The sequence below is a fragment of the Sceloporus undulatus genome, chromosome 1, assembly GCF_019175285.1.
Source record: "Sceloporus undulatus isolate JIND9_A2432 ecotype Alabama chromosome 1, SceUnd_v1.1, whole genome shotgun sequence".
Classification (NCBI taxonomy): Eukaryota; Metazoa; Chordata; class Lepidosauria; order Squamata; family Phrynosomatidae; genus Sceloporus; species Sceloporus undulatus.
In genome coordinates, this window is record NC_056522.1 from 29,702,687 (window position 1) to 29,716,657 (window position 13,971).

Below are 13,971 nucleotides of genomic sequence, written 5' to 3' on the forward strand. Positions count from 1 at the left end.
AATAATAATAATAATAATAATAATAATAATAATAATAATAATAATAATAATGATGATGATGATGATGTTACTTTTGTAGTAGGGCATTGGATAAGCAAAGCAGTAGACGGAACTCCACATATGGGAAATATGCTTGCAGTGACCACTGCAACATCAAATTGTTCCATTGTACCACTAATATTAGTAGTTTCTTCAAGGTTTATGCTTGTATCCTAATTTCTGTAGTTTTGGACTGGAAAGAATAGTAATAATAATTCCCTTATCTGGAATTCTAAAATCTGAAATATTCCAAAATTTTTCACATGGGCGGCTTCCCCACGGAGCCAACCAGGGCGGCGGGAGACCACTCTTTTTTGGGCGGTCTGTATCCTGCCTTTGTTTCTTGCATAGAATTATTTTTAAAAATATGTGGAGGTTACCTGCAGGCTATGTGTAGAAGGTATATATTTTTGTATGTATATATATGTAAACATTCCAAAATGTGGAAACATCTTAAATGCAAAACATTTCTGGCCCCAAGCATTTCAGAGAAGGGAAACTCAACCTATCTTAGCATTTTAAAGACTGAAATGGGGATGGCTGCTTTTTGGAGTCAAAAAGTAAAGTCTAGATAGAGGCTGCTCAAACTGAACATTCATTTTACACCCACAAACACTCTTCGGGACATCGGATATCTGTATTCCCTACAAAACCTTGGAATTCCTATGGGATCAAAAAGTACACCAGAAGTCATTTAATGCAGATTTTAAAATACATTTGAATGAAGATTAATATCATTTACAATTCAACAATATGGCTCCTTGTGGGTAGCAATCTCTATAAACCAGTCTCTGTACTAAAACAGTTTGTATCCAGACAGGCAGTGATTAGAGAGAAATGGCTGCTTGATACGATTGAGTCAGCTTAGCTACTAGAGAAATGCTCCATCTTTTAAAAAAAGGATTTGCCCATTAATTTATATTAAATATATTACAGAGTTCAATCCTAAATAGCAGTCAGTGACTGGGGTAATCTTGTACCAGGGAGTCAGAGTGAAAAATTACACCAGAAAATACCAGAGGTAGGAAAACTAGAGTAGCTTAGGCAGCTTCAGCCAAAACAGTTTTGTATAGCCTATTCTCACAGAAGAGCTTGAGCAAAAGGCCAATTCAGAGCCTTAGATTTATTCACTGACCATAAAGGGGCTCCAGAATGAGGTTCTGGTGGCTGCCAAATAGAGGTAGATGCTTCCAGAGCTTAAGGGTTTGCAGTTATAGCCATAGTTGCTCCTGAAAACATAATTCTTTGGATCATTTTTATGAAGAAGGCAATATGTGGTCATAATCAAACTTTAGTTCCAGCCCATGGGAAATCTACATGTCTCCTAGTGATCATCTTATTAAATGTTTGCTTTTAAGTTGCTAGGCAATGCTTGATATTTCTTCCATTTATCCATCCAAACGACATTACTGTACATACTAGCTGAGTATTTTATTTTGACTTTGTCATGGTGCACATTCAGTTGTATTCTACTTACATTGTATTTTTAAACTTATGATTGCTTATGGTTTTGAAAAATATCCTATTTTCACCTTAACAATTCTGAAAAACTATACTGAAATGTAGAACTAGAACCCCTGCTAGTATGTTTGTAGTGTACTGAGTAGGCCATACTCCTGACTTTCTGTACACTTACTGTGAAAGGATCCTGTACTTGTTTCATTCAGAAGATTTGTTTTGCTCTATTTTGCAATGGTTGTCCAGTGGTTTGTGGTTAAGGCATGTTATGTTAGTTGAGCTCTGGTATTCAACCATGTCTTTCATATGTTGAAACTTTACTTACTTTCATTGATTTTGTGTATAGAGAACTGTAAGAGTAAGATTTTGAAGACAAATGCTTTGATCTGAAATGGGAAGTGTGTTTACCATAGATGTTTAGTGTTTATTGAGAAGATCATTTTGAATGGAGAGTGATTTATTCTCAACTTAATTTTCTTATCCTTTGACTTTTTTAATTTTTATAGTAATAGTAATAAAATTTATTCGGTCTTTGACCAGTATAATAATTTTTATATTTTTTGCTTCTGGTTAGCATGCTAAGTTAGGGTAAGCATGAAACTTAAAAGATTTCTTTTAAAAACCATGTTACGAAATGCGACTTATTGGTGTTTTCTTTTTTTTAAAAAAATGTAGTGCCTGAAACTCTATGCTTAACTTGTTTTTGTGGTATAACAGATGTTTTTTGAGGGCTTTCTCAAATTGGCCTGTAGCCATTTTCTTCCTATTCTCTGATTTTTTAAAAGCTTGAATTGCTACAAAGAGGGTACAGATTTTATAGCGCTTTTCAGTGTGTAATAGCTGTATCACAATTCTTACTTCATTTATTAAAGCATTTAAATTGGTTAGATGCTGGTAAACGTTTTGACCAAGAGTTTAGCCCAGGGGTAGGCAACCTGCGGCCCGCGGGCCGAATGCGGCCCGGCGAGGCCTTGGGACCGGCCCCAGCCCGGTCCTGCCGCCGATTGCCACCGGGGCCTTTGGCATCTCACGCAAAGGGCATGGTGGGGCAATTGTCTATAGAAGCCTCAGAAACATGCATTTATCTTAACATTTTTTAAAAAATCAGCAAATTTTTTCACGTGTCCTCCATTTTTTATTGAAAAAGTGGCCTGCATTTGAAAATTTTGTCCTACATTTCTCCCGGTTTATTTATTTATTTATTTTTAAATTATTTAATTATTTTTTTTTTTTGCTTCGGCCCCCCAGTTGTCTGAGGGACAGCAACCCGGCCTACCCCTGGTTTAGCCCCAATTTGTATAAACAAGCACATGAGTGGTGTAACTTTTCTAAAGTGCATCAATTAAGACAGTGGGATAGGAACCTATATAAATGAGGAAAAATTGCTTGTACATAATTCAGTGGTATTAAGAGAAATATTAGGCTAGAATGTTTTGGACATCTGGTTTTGTATGAGCATGGTATTTGTACAGGATAAGTACTCAGTCATGTTTTCCCTCTGTAGTCTTAAACTGTTCAATCCACCAATGCAGGGACCTCTACTTTTCCACCATTGGCACCATTTGTGATAATCCTCTTCTTTTATATGACCTGCCACCATCGCAAATACCATTGCACCTGACTTTATCAATAACTTAATCTCAGTGTAACAACCTCAGATTTATTTTGTATAAATGAAATAATTTATTTCACAGAAAAGGATAATGAAACTATTCACAATTATTTGTTGTTTAAACACATATGGTTACAATAGTTTCAGCTTATTTCTTACTGTTCTTTATACATTTATACATCAACTGACCCCTTACTCTTTTGACTCCTGTCCCTGTTCTAACTTTTTGCTGACCAATAAAAAGATATTTAAAGATGTCACCAGCATAGAATCCTGTGATACCATTTTTGTCTCTTCTGTCTGTGATTATTATGAGCATTCTTTGGGTTTGGTCCATCAACCAGCTAAATCCGCCTAGTAGTAGCATCATCTAGCCCACATGTTACCAGTTTGTGTACATGACTATTATTGAGGGAGTTCAAGATACACTGTATCCACAGCATTCCCTTTATCTACCAATCATAGAATCATAGAATTGTAGAGTTGGAAAAGACCACAAGGGCCATCCAGTCCAACCCCCTGCCATGTTGTAACTCTCAATCAAAGCATCCCCAACAAATGGCCATCCAGCCTCTGCTTAAAGACCTCCAAGGAGGGAGACTCCACTACCCTCCAAGGGAGTGTGTTGCACTGTTGAACAGCCCTTACTGTCAGGAAGTTCTTCCTAATGTTGAGGTGGAATTCCTTTTCCTGTAGCTTGCATCCATTGTTCCGGGTCCTGTTCTCTGGAGCAGCAGAAAACAAGCTTGCTCCCTCCTCAATGTGACATCCCTTCAAATATTTAAACAGGGCTATCATATCACCTGTTAACCTTCTGTTCTCCAGGCTAAACATCTCCAGCTCCCTGAGTCGTTTCTCATAGGGCATGGTTTCCAGACTCTTCACCATTTTAGTTGCCCTCCTTTGGAAACGCTCCAGTTTCTCAATGTCCTTTTTGAATTGTGGTGCCCAGAACTGGACACAATATTCCAAGTGGGGCCTGACCAAAGCAGAATAGAGTGGCACTATTACTTCCCTTGCCGTATCACACTGTTGACTCATGTTCAACTTGTGGTCTACATGGACTCCTAGATCCCTTTCACATGTAGTCTCATTCAGCCAGGTGTCCCCCATCCTATATCTGTGCATTTCATTTTTCCGCCCTAAGTGCAGTACCTTACATTTCTCCAGTTGGATTTCATTTTGTTAGTTTTGGCCCAGCTTTCTAGTCTATTCAGGTCGTTTTGAATTTTGATCCTGTCCTCTGGAGTATTAGCTATTCCTCCTAATTTGGTGTCATCTGCAAATTTGATAAGTATGCCCCCAGTTCTGTCATCCAAGTCATTGATAAAGATGTTGAATAGCACTGGGCCCAGGACAGAGCCTTGTGGTCACTCTCCAGGATGAAAAGGAGCCATTGTTGAGCACCGTTTGGGTTCAGCCGGTCAACCAATTACTAATCCATGTAACAGTTACCTTACATTACCAGTTTGTAGTAACTTTTTTAAAAAAACAGAGATAATATTAATCTGACACACCTTGGTTTTGAGAAACCCATACTAGCTCGTAGTAATTGGTGCATTGTGACTGTACTCACAAGCCAACTGTTTCATCATTTGTTCTGAAATCTTTCCTTTCATTGACATCATGTTGACCTATTGGTAGTTACACATGTCTTCCTTTCCCTCCTTTTTGAAGATGGGGGTCAATACTTAGATTCTTTTAGTCTGCAGATAGCTCTCCTGTTCTCCAGGAATTCTCAAATACTGTAGAAACAGGCTAGGAAATTACATCTGCCAAGTTATACTCTTGGATGCAATCTATTTGCCCCTGGAGATTTCCATTCATGTAAAGTAGGTATCTCTTTGATTTTCTTTGATTGCAGCCCCCTCGGTACATCATTTATTCTATTTTCACTAGGTTGATCCCTGATTTTATTTTGGGGGAAGATAAAGGTGGAGTTTTTGTTGAGTAGTTCTATCTCTCATTAGCCTTTCTCTTTCTCCATGCAGAAAATCTTACCATCTCATTATTCTTCCTCTTGCATTGAATGCAGCTGGAGCCAGGAACCTCTACTTTTTAATTTTAATCTCTCTTGCTCATTCTCAGCCTTACTCCTCTTGATGTTCTCCCCACAGAGCTGTCTTCTCATTTGTACTCTTTCCTGCTGATTTACCCATTCTTCCATTTTTTATACTTGCTCAAAATTTTGCCTTATTTGAAAGCTCCTTGTGTAGCCACTCTGGCTTGTTTCCTAGTTTTATTTTTTGTTGGAATTTTTGTGATTGTGCATTCAATATATTCTCATCCATCACCAACTCCTTTCTCCTTGATTGTTTCTAACCATGGGATCTCACCCATTACTTCTTTCAGCTTTAAAAAAAAATCTTTCTTAAATTGTAGAGTACACATTTGTCTTTCCTCTGTATCATGATTCCACTATTTACACATTGTAGACTCACTCTGTCTCAATCTCTCTCTCTATATATATTGTGAGAATAGGTCCAAGATAGTTGATCCTCTTAGTTGATAGCCATCTCCTTCATTATTTCTGAATCAGCCTCTAAAAATTCAAAAATACTGTATAATTTTATAAATTGCTTTTATTTTTAATTATGCTTGCTGATTTTCTGATGCTTAATCAGAATGAGGGATGAAATTGTTGGTACATAAGTCATAGAAGCGTAATACAGTGGACCCTTGTTATATGCTGGGGTTTGGTTCCAAGATCCCCTGTGGATCACAAAATCCATGTATGCTCAAATCCCATTAAATATAATGACATAGCAAAATAATGGCGCTGTCTTGAGTTTCTTGAAGCCAATTCCATCCTTGATCCCTTTCAGTCTGGCTTCCGCCCAAGGCATTCTACAGAGACAGCTCTCACTAAGATCTCGAATGACCTTTTACAGGCCAAGGCTAATGGCCTTTACTCTGTTCTCATTCTTCTCGATCTGTCTGCAGCCTTTGACACTGTTGATCACTGTCTTCTAGTTGACATACTCTCTGACCTTGGGTTCTCAGACTCTGTTCTCGACTGGTTTAGATCTTACTTGTCTGGCAGATCTTTTGCAGTAGTTGCAGGGGGTCAGACTTCTTCTCCTGTTCCCTTATCTGTTGGAGTTCCCCAGGGCTCTGTTCTGGGTCCCCTTCTGTTTTCTCTCTACACACTGTCCTTAGGAAAACTCATTAGCTCTTTTGGCTTTTCCTACCATCTGTATGCCGATGACACCCAGCTGTATCTTTCTGCCCCTGACCTTTCTCCAAGGCTTGAACAGCAAGTCTCATCTTGCCTTACAGCTGTCTCACAGTGGATGCGCCATCGGCGTTTGAAGCTCAACATGTCCAAGACGGAGCTTCTTGTCTTTCCTCCTAAGCCCAACCTTCAACACTCCTTTTCTGTCTCTGTGGACAACATTTCCATTCAACCAGTCCAGCAAGCCCGCAGTCTTGGCTTTATCTTTGACTCTTCTCTGTCGTGTATCCCTCAGATCCAGACCACAGCCAAGGCTTGTAGATTCCTTTTGTACAATATTGCCAAAATCCGACCATATCTCACTGCCTCTACTGCCAAGATCCTGGTCCATGCCCTAGTGATCTCACGACTGGATTACTGTAATGTCCTCCTGGCTGGGCTTCCTTTTTCTCACCTCCGTCCTTTAATCTCTGTCCAGCATTCAGCTGCACGCATTATCACTTCCACCCACCGCTCTGACCACATCTCTCCTGTGTTGGCATCCCTTCACTGGCTCCCTCTCCCTTTCCGCATTCAGTATAAGCTCCTGCTGTCGACATTCAAAGCCCTCCATGGACTGGCCCCTCCTTACTTATCAGACCTTCTTTCTCCTCACCTTCCCACCAGGGCCCTCCGTTCTGGTAGTCAAGGTCTGCTGTCTCAGCCCAGGATTTCCTCTGCCCCATCCCGGATTCGCCCCTTTTCACTTGCTGCCCCTCACTCCTGGAACCTTCTTCCTCCACAAGCAAGAGCCATCACTTCTTTAACCAGCTTCAAAACGGAGCTGAAAACCATCCTATTCAGAGAAGCCTTCCCAGGCATCGCATAATTGTCGCTTACTATCTGATGTTCTGTTGTTGGCTGTTTATCGATCCATTTCCTGTATTCCTATGTACTGTATATGTATTATCCTACTTGTGATTATGTATTTTCCCTGGATAATGATTAACCATCCATTATGAAGCCTTGCCCTCCCTCCAGTCCATCTGCCTTGGTCCAGGCCTCGGAGGTTGAGAGGAACTGCTGGACCTCTTACCCTTTCCCTCCACCACTCCCTTCTCCTTCTGTATTATGTCTTTTTTAGATTGTAAGCCTGAGGGCAGGGAACCGTCTAACTAAAAAGATTGCATGTACAGCGCTGTGTAAATTTACAGCGCTTCATAAATAAAGGTTAATAATAATAATAATAATAATAATAATAAAAAAATGGAAAATAAAGATTTGATATTTGAAATGTATACTTTTTTTGAACATTTTCAAACTGTGTATGCTTGAATCCGTGTATAAAAAAATCTGTGTATAAGAAGGGCCGACTGTACTAGCATGCAGCTCTGTAATGCTGAATCTTTTTCTTCTTTTACAGAATGTCTGGGACAGAGTTCTTCACTCGATATCCAAATCTTTATCCATTTTTGCTCAGTCAGTTGGAACTTGTAACTAGCACAGTAGACAGGTAAGAAAGAAGATGAATTGATTGAATCACTGCTGAATGTGCACATGTGAGTGTGTGTGTGCTTGCTTTAAAAAAAGCAGTTCGCTCTATTTCAGTTGCGCATATACCTTTTGGACATAAAAAGATGACACTCTGAATTTAAAACTGTTTGGAAACACTGATGCATAGAAGAGAAGAAAAAAAGATGTGCTTTGTTTTTGCTGTTTCTTTGTTGTTACAGCTAAAAACAAACAATTAAAAAAATGCTCAAGGCATCAGTATGCATTATATCTTTATGTCCTCTAGCCATTCCTTTCGTATATGTCATTTTGCAGTTCACTTTTTCCATAGTATGTTTTCTTTATTTATCTAATCTGTTTCTTGCTTTTTTTTCAAAATCATGTCTTCCAAAGTGACTTGCTCTTTTTTAAAAATACAAAACATAGTAAAATTATATTAAATATAAATAATTTAAAATACAAGCAGTTGCAATAAATACAAATGCATGTCATCAGCAAGTACAGTTAATGTTCAATTAAAAGCAAGGAAGACAAACTTTTAAAAATCAGCCATGAGAAGTTGCTCAGAAGCTCTACCTGCCAACTTTACTGTTTCCTTAAACCACAAACCTGCCCTTGCAATCCCATCCAATAACAGCTGAATTCCCTGAGTAGATTAACAGATTTCCCTACCCAAATCATTCTGCATCAAACTCTGGTCATTCAGTTTTATACATCAAAAATTACCTCTATCGGTTGTTAAGTATTTTTGGAATAATTAAAGAAATAAGATGTTTCCTAGTTTTTTTTTAATTGAAAAAGGCATGTTGAAGTAAAGCATTATGGTTCCTAACTTGAACTCTGTAAGTCTTGACCCCTTTCCCAACGACTTGTACTTTGCCCCATCTGTATAAGTGTGTGGATGAGGCTGAAGGCCTTCTTGAATGTTGCCTTAATCTGAGACTGTAGTAAGAATGTAAAATTGAGAGCAGTTTTTCAGTATCCTGTTAGCTGGTGTGGCAATATTCAGTGTGGGGGTTTTGCCTTTTATTTTAACTGTATGTTGTTCTGTGTGGGCATAGGCCAAGCTTAAGAATTTCTGGTATCTTTGTGTGTGGAGCAGAAAGATTTTCATTATTTACATAAAAAAAGAGCAAATTATTTAACTATCTTGTATTGTTGTTGTGTTCCTTCAATTAATTTATGATTTATGATGAATCTAACATAAATGTTTCACAGGGTAGTATTTGTTCATAGGGTGTTTGCATTGTTTGCACACTCTCAGTTTTCACTGTTTACATACTCTCAGCCTTCCTCAGCCCATGGTGATCCCAAGCAAGGATTTGAACTCTAGTCTCCCAGTGGTCCAATTCTCAAACCACTACACCATGCAGGCTCTTATACAGTATCTTGTAACATCAAATTATTGTGCAGCTTCTTTTTGAATCAAGTATTGGGGGTTCTTGCAAGTTAGAGATAGATTTTTATAAATACTTTTAACAAAGTTTTACTCTTTTGATGTAGCAAAACAAGTGAATTGGAGCTCCATCCAAGCTTGTTCCTTTTGCTTTTGATCTTGAGTAAGCTGTATCCATCACCAATGGATGGGACATATTCTGCTCTTAGCATGGCTCCATTTGTTCCTTTTATTTTGAGGTAAGTTTTTATTTTACAAAGACTTTAGTTTGCTTGGAATGTTCCACATTGCTTTAATTATAGAGCTATTATTAATTAAGGATTCATTTTCAGTTATTCATTTCCTACATTTATTTTCCAAAACCAGAGAAGAATTGGTCCTTGTATAAGATGAGACTGAATGAAACATAATTTATCAGCATTTTTCACATAAAACATTAGAAAGAAATGCTAAGGGTATTTTCCTTTGCCCTACATCACTCAGAAAATGTAGTCTATTAATGTGCCCAGATCCAATTGTGTGAAGTCTTTTTTTATTAGAAGGGAAATAGCCTGGCCTGGTGAGAATCTGAGGTTGCAGTAGCACTGAAGGTAAACAGATATAAACCTGATTAGGTTTTTATATATAAAAAATAAAAGGTAGGAAACAAAATTATTTGGTAGTAAGTTTCCTTCCTTTATCAAGTTTCTTTTATCAATTATGTTTATTTCCTTTATCAGCGAGAATGAAAAATATGTGATTCTGAATCGATCAGAAGTTCCATGTTTAACTGCTTTAAAAACAACAGAAGCTATTTATTATATTATTGCTTTCAAGTCTATGTGGGTATTTGTAGAAAAAACATATTTCCTTCTGAACCCAACTAGCTGCTCCACAAAGGTTAAATCCAACCCAAATATCAGAAGATAGGCTATTAGTGAATGGTAGCATACAATTTAACAAATACTGTGCAGTTGCCCCTCCTAATGAGTGGATCTGAGATCTGCGCCCTTGAAAATAAGCAGAGGGGCGAGCAGAAGAAGTAATGGGGTGCACCTTGGGCACGAGCTCCATTACTTCTCTTGGGGCTCCAGCATATGCGTTTTTTCTTTATGTCGGGGGGGGGGGGGGGGGGGTCCAGAACGGATCCCCCGCATAAGAAAAGGGCGCACTGTACCACAGTTTAACATATTGGCTCTTAGTCTCTTCCCCCTTTCTGTGTTCCATTGTGGTTTTGGGTCCTTTTGAAGTAATCACATCTCTGCCTCATTCAGGCTATAATTTTCAGTTATGAGAATAAGACTGCTCAAGCACACTCACTCCAGCATGGCTTGAGAGCTTCATTGGAATCATTTGCTTCCTGGTTTAAACTAACTACAAATTGTCCCATCATGTAAACTAGGTCAAGCTATGGTTTGCTTAAATTACATTTTACTGAATTAAGGTTTGTGGTTTCAGCCTTGAATTGTTTCAATAAACCAGGCTAAATTAATTTGAGTTCCCAGTTTTGACAGGATAAAATGCATTTAAATCAGGTAGCAGATGCATCCTGTTTTCTAATGGCTGCCCAGAAGTAAGAGAGGAAATTCAGAAGTCCAGGCATTGAAGAATCTATGTGTTTTCTGAGCTTATGTTTTTTTCTTGCTAGCACTCAACCACTTGACTTGATCATCAGACTGATGTTCATTTCCTGATTGTTTTCTAATTTCTATGTCTGTTTTGATAGTCTAGTAGTCTAAGTTGTAATGTGCTGATATGACTTTATGTAATGTTTACCTAAAGTAACATGTTGCTTCCACTAATATACCTGACACTGTTCCTGTAGAGATGGTGTCCTCTATCACCCCAGTGGTTATATTCTCATTAATTAATTAAATTTGCCTATTGCATCACCATCACAACATTCTTTCAGTAATTCCATACCAACTTTTAAAGCAATTTTCAGAGAACACCATTACAGAAGTTGCCTTGCTCTTCTTTGTCCTCTCTGTTAAAACTCAGGTTCATTTTCTGGTTGTTTGCTTTAACTTGACATGTCTCCACCTTCTTCTGCAGATAATCATATTGAACTCATCTTCCCAAGTGGCCACTGGTCATCTGCTTAAAACTCCTGATTCAATAACTCTGATATCTACATCCATAAAACTAATATCAAACAAATTATGGGTGTAGCAGAATTAATGGGAGCAACATTAAAACTCTATCTTTGGATCTTTAGATACTGCAAGTTACAAAATTCACTAGCCATCTTCATAAGCAGCGGTGTCAATAAAGGGCTGTAGGGCTTGTGGGACACATGAGGTGATACCTTGAAGGAGGGGTGACACCACTGCTCCCCAAACATTTGCCTTTTGACAGGGGCGGTCAGATGTGTCCTTTAAAATGTTGGAGTAGAGTGGAAGAGATGGTGTGAATTGGGCAAGGCAAAGTCGGAGAAGAAAGGAGAGGCCTCAGGGTTTTGTTTTTTTAAAGTAAAAATTTAAACTTTTATTTTTTTAAGATTTTCTTTAAAAACATCACATCTTACCAAATTTTCACTTTAACCACATGAAACTGTACATGCAAATGCGTTTAGGCTGTGTGTATGATATTGTAATTTAAAGATATAATTTTACTTTTGCTAGTTGTTTATGTCACAACTATTGCCATTACATTCAGTGATATATGGGATTTGCGATTTATGAGTACTATTAGTGCAAAAAACATTACTGAGGATTCTGTATGGTATAGTTTGGTTGGAGATCAGTGGGAAGGGGGGGAGTGACACCACGAGTAACCACACCGAGTGATGCCAGCCCTAGTGATGCCACTGTTCATGAACAGTTGGTAGTTTTTCGGCATACTGTATGAAATATATGTATATATGAAATCAGTGATTATGGTGTGGTGGTAGTAGTATTGATGATAGACATTCTTTGACCTTGGTTCAAATTATTACTGTACCAGGTACCCATGACTGGGTAAAATACCATGATAATGCAGTAGATATATTGATTAAATTAAATAATGACAGCCCTCAAAATGGCCACCAGACTCTGTGTGTAAAAATTAAGATCTGTATGGGGAAACATACTAGGAAAAAAAGCTATGTTGCCGTGTACACCACGCAGAATTGTTCTGTAAGATAGCTTTAATGCCTTGCTGTTCCCTATAGGGCCTTCTACAAGGCATAAACATTGAATAACATGCCTGCACCTCTTTGTGCTGCTTGTATAGGAATAGATTGCAACTATTTAAAATGGTCATGCTTCCTTAGCACTCTTTTTATACAAATTTAATTGAACTTGTATAATAGTGTCTTCAGGCCAAGAATGCAACATTTAATTAAGTATATTAACTTTGTAGTAAAATTGCTAAATCTGCTATTTTCATGCTTTTGAGGTTCATCTAAAGTATGTCAAGTGAGTGATTTTTGTCAGTATTCCCCAGTCTGGCAATTATGAAGGACCTATGACTCTCTGTTTTAAAAAACTCTAACTCTTAAAGGGTGTTGAGAGGTTGATTTTTGAAAGTCATACAAAAACTATTCATATCTAAATAGTCTTTGGGGTGTGACTGTGTCAATATTTAGTGAACAGCTTTAGATAGCATGACGTTATGCCTGAAATGTTTTTGTTAAAAAAATGTTGAAATTTGTTACTCTGCCAATATTGATAGAAATACAGATATGTGGAATTGGTTGATGTAATTTAATTGCTTATTTCTTTGCTGAGGCAGGCCATATCTTTCTTGAGAGATGTTTAAATATCACTGCCCTTGAGCTCTGCCTTCTTTTGTCTAAAAATAGATCCCCTCTATCCAAATGAGTTCTTTTGATAAGTAAAGCAAATAATACAGGTCTGCCATGAACATATATGTACTCATGGGTATGAAGAGCATGCATAGTATATAGAATTGATTTGGTTCTGACAACTGTTTTTATATATTAAAAATGTCCTTGCTAGTTGTATCACTTTGCTATCAGTTAAATATTATTTTAGTTGCACTGATGTTCTTCATCTAAAAATTGGTTAACCATTTTCCCTCTAATATTTATATCTAAGGGACTGCTGGGTAATTCCTGGTTGTCCCAGCTATTCAACATTATGTTGTCAAGCTACCAAAGGAAGAAGACACCTTCCAGGAGTCCTGGTGGCACAGTGTTTAAATGCCTGTACCGCAATCCACAAGATTGTGAGTTCGAACCCAGGGGCTCCAAGGTCCATTCAGCCTTGCATCCTTCTATAGGTTGATAAAATGAGTACCCAGCTTGTCGGGGGCGATTAGCGTACACATTTTAAACTGCTTAGGGAGTGCTAGTTCACTGATAAGCGGAGTAGAAATGTATTTGTTATTGTTATTGCTATATTCCAGTAGTTGAAAGAAGACTGGTTTGATTAAATGTGGGTCCATGTAGATGGGGCATGCTGTGGGACTGCTGTGACCAGACACCACGGTCCCAACGCTGGCTGCTGCTGTGGTTTTGAATGGACCGCTGGCAGTAGTGGCTTTTTGCCATTCCTTTTGTGGTCAGGTTTGGGCCACCTTAGGCAGACTCAGCGAGGCTTCCTGGCAGTTTGGGGGTGTGCGTTTTTTTAATATCTTGCCCCCAAAGTGTCCAGAAGCATTTCATTTGGCCCATCTGTTTGGGGCCTTTTTTACATTTTGTGTTGCTCTTAATAGAAAGCTGTGTGCTTATGATCAGTAGAAATGCTGAAGATGAATATTTAAGTTATTACCTTCAGTTGCCACAAAACTAACATCTTACGCATGCATAGGAGATCGAGAATTCTTATTAGAAGTGGGTGAGCCCTCTCTTGCTTGTCCTGAAAACTTATAGTG

At 38.2% G+C, this 13,971-nt stretch overlaps 1 protein-coding gene across 3 annotated transcripts in view; it reads left to right on the top strand.

Annotated features, from left to right (window-relative positions):
• THADA (THADA armadillo repeat containing) overlaps positions 1 to 13,971 on the top strand; it is a 207,324-nt gene that overhangs the window by 99,128 nt on the left and 94,225 nt on the right. For all 3 annotated transcript variants that reach the window (XM_042474414.1, XM_042474421.1, XM_042474430.1), the window contains 2 exons: positions 7,687 to 7,776; positions 9,279 to 9,410. In XM_042474414.1, the coding sequence (XP_042330348.1) occupies positions 7,687 to 7,776; positions 9,279 to 9,410 (222 nt within the window). The remainder of the gene's footprint in view (positions 1 to 7,686; positions 7,777 to 9,278; positions 9,411 to 13,971) is intronic.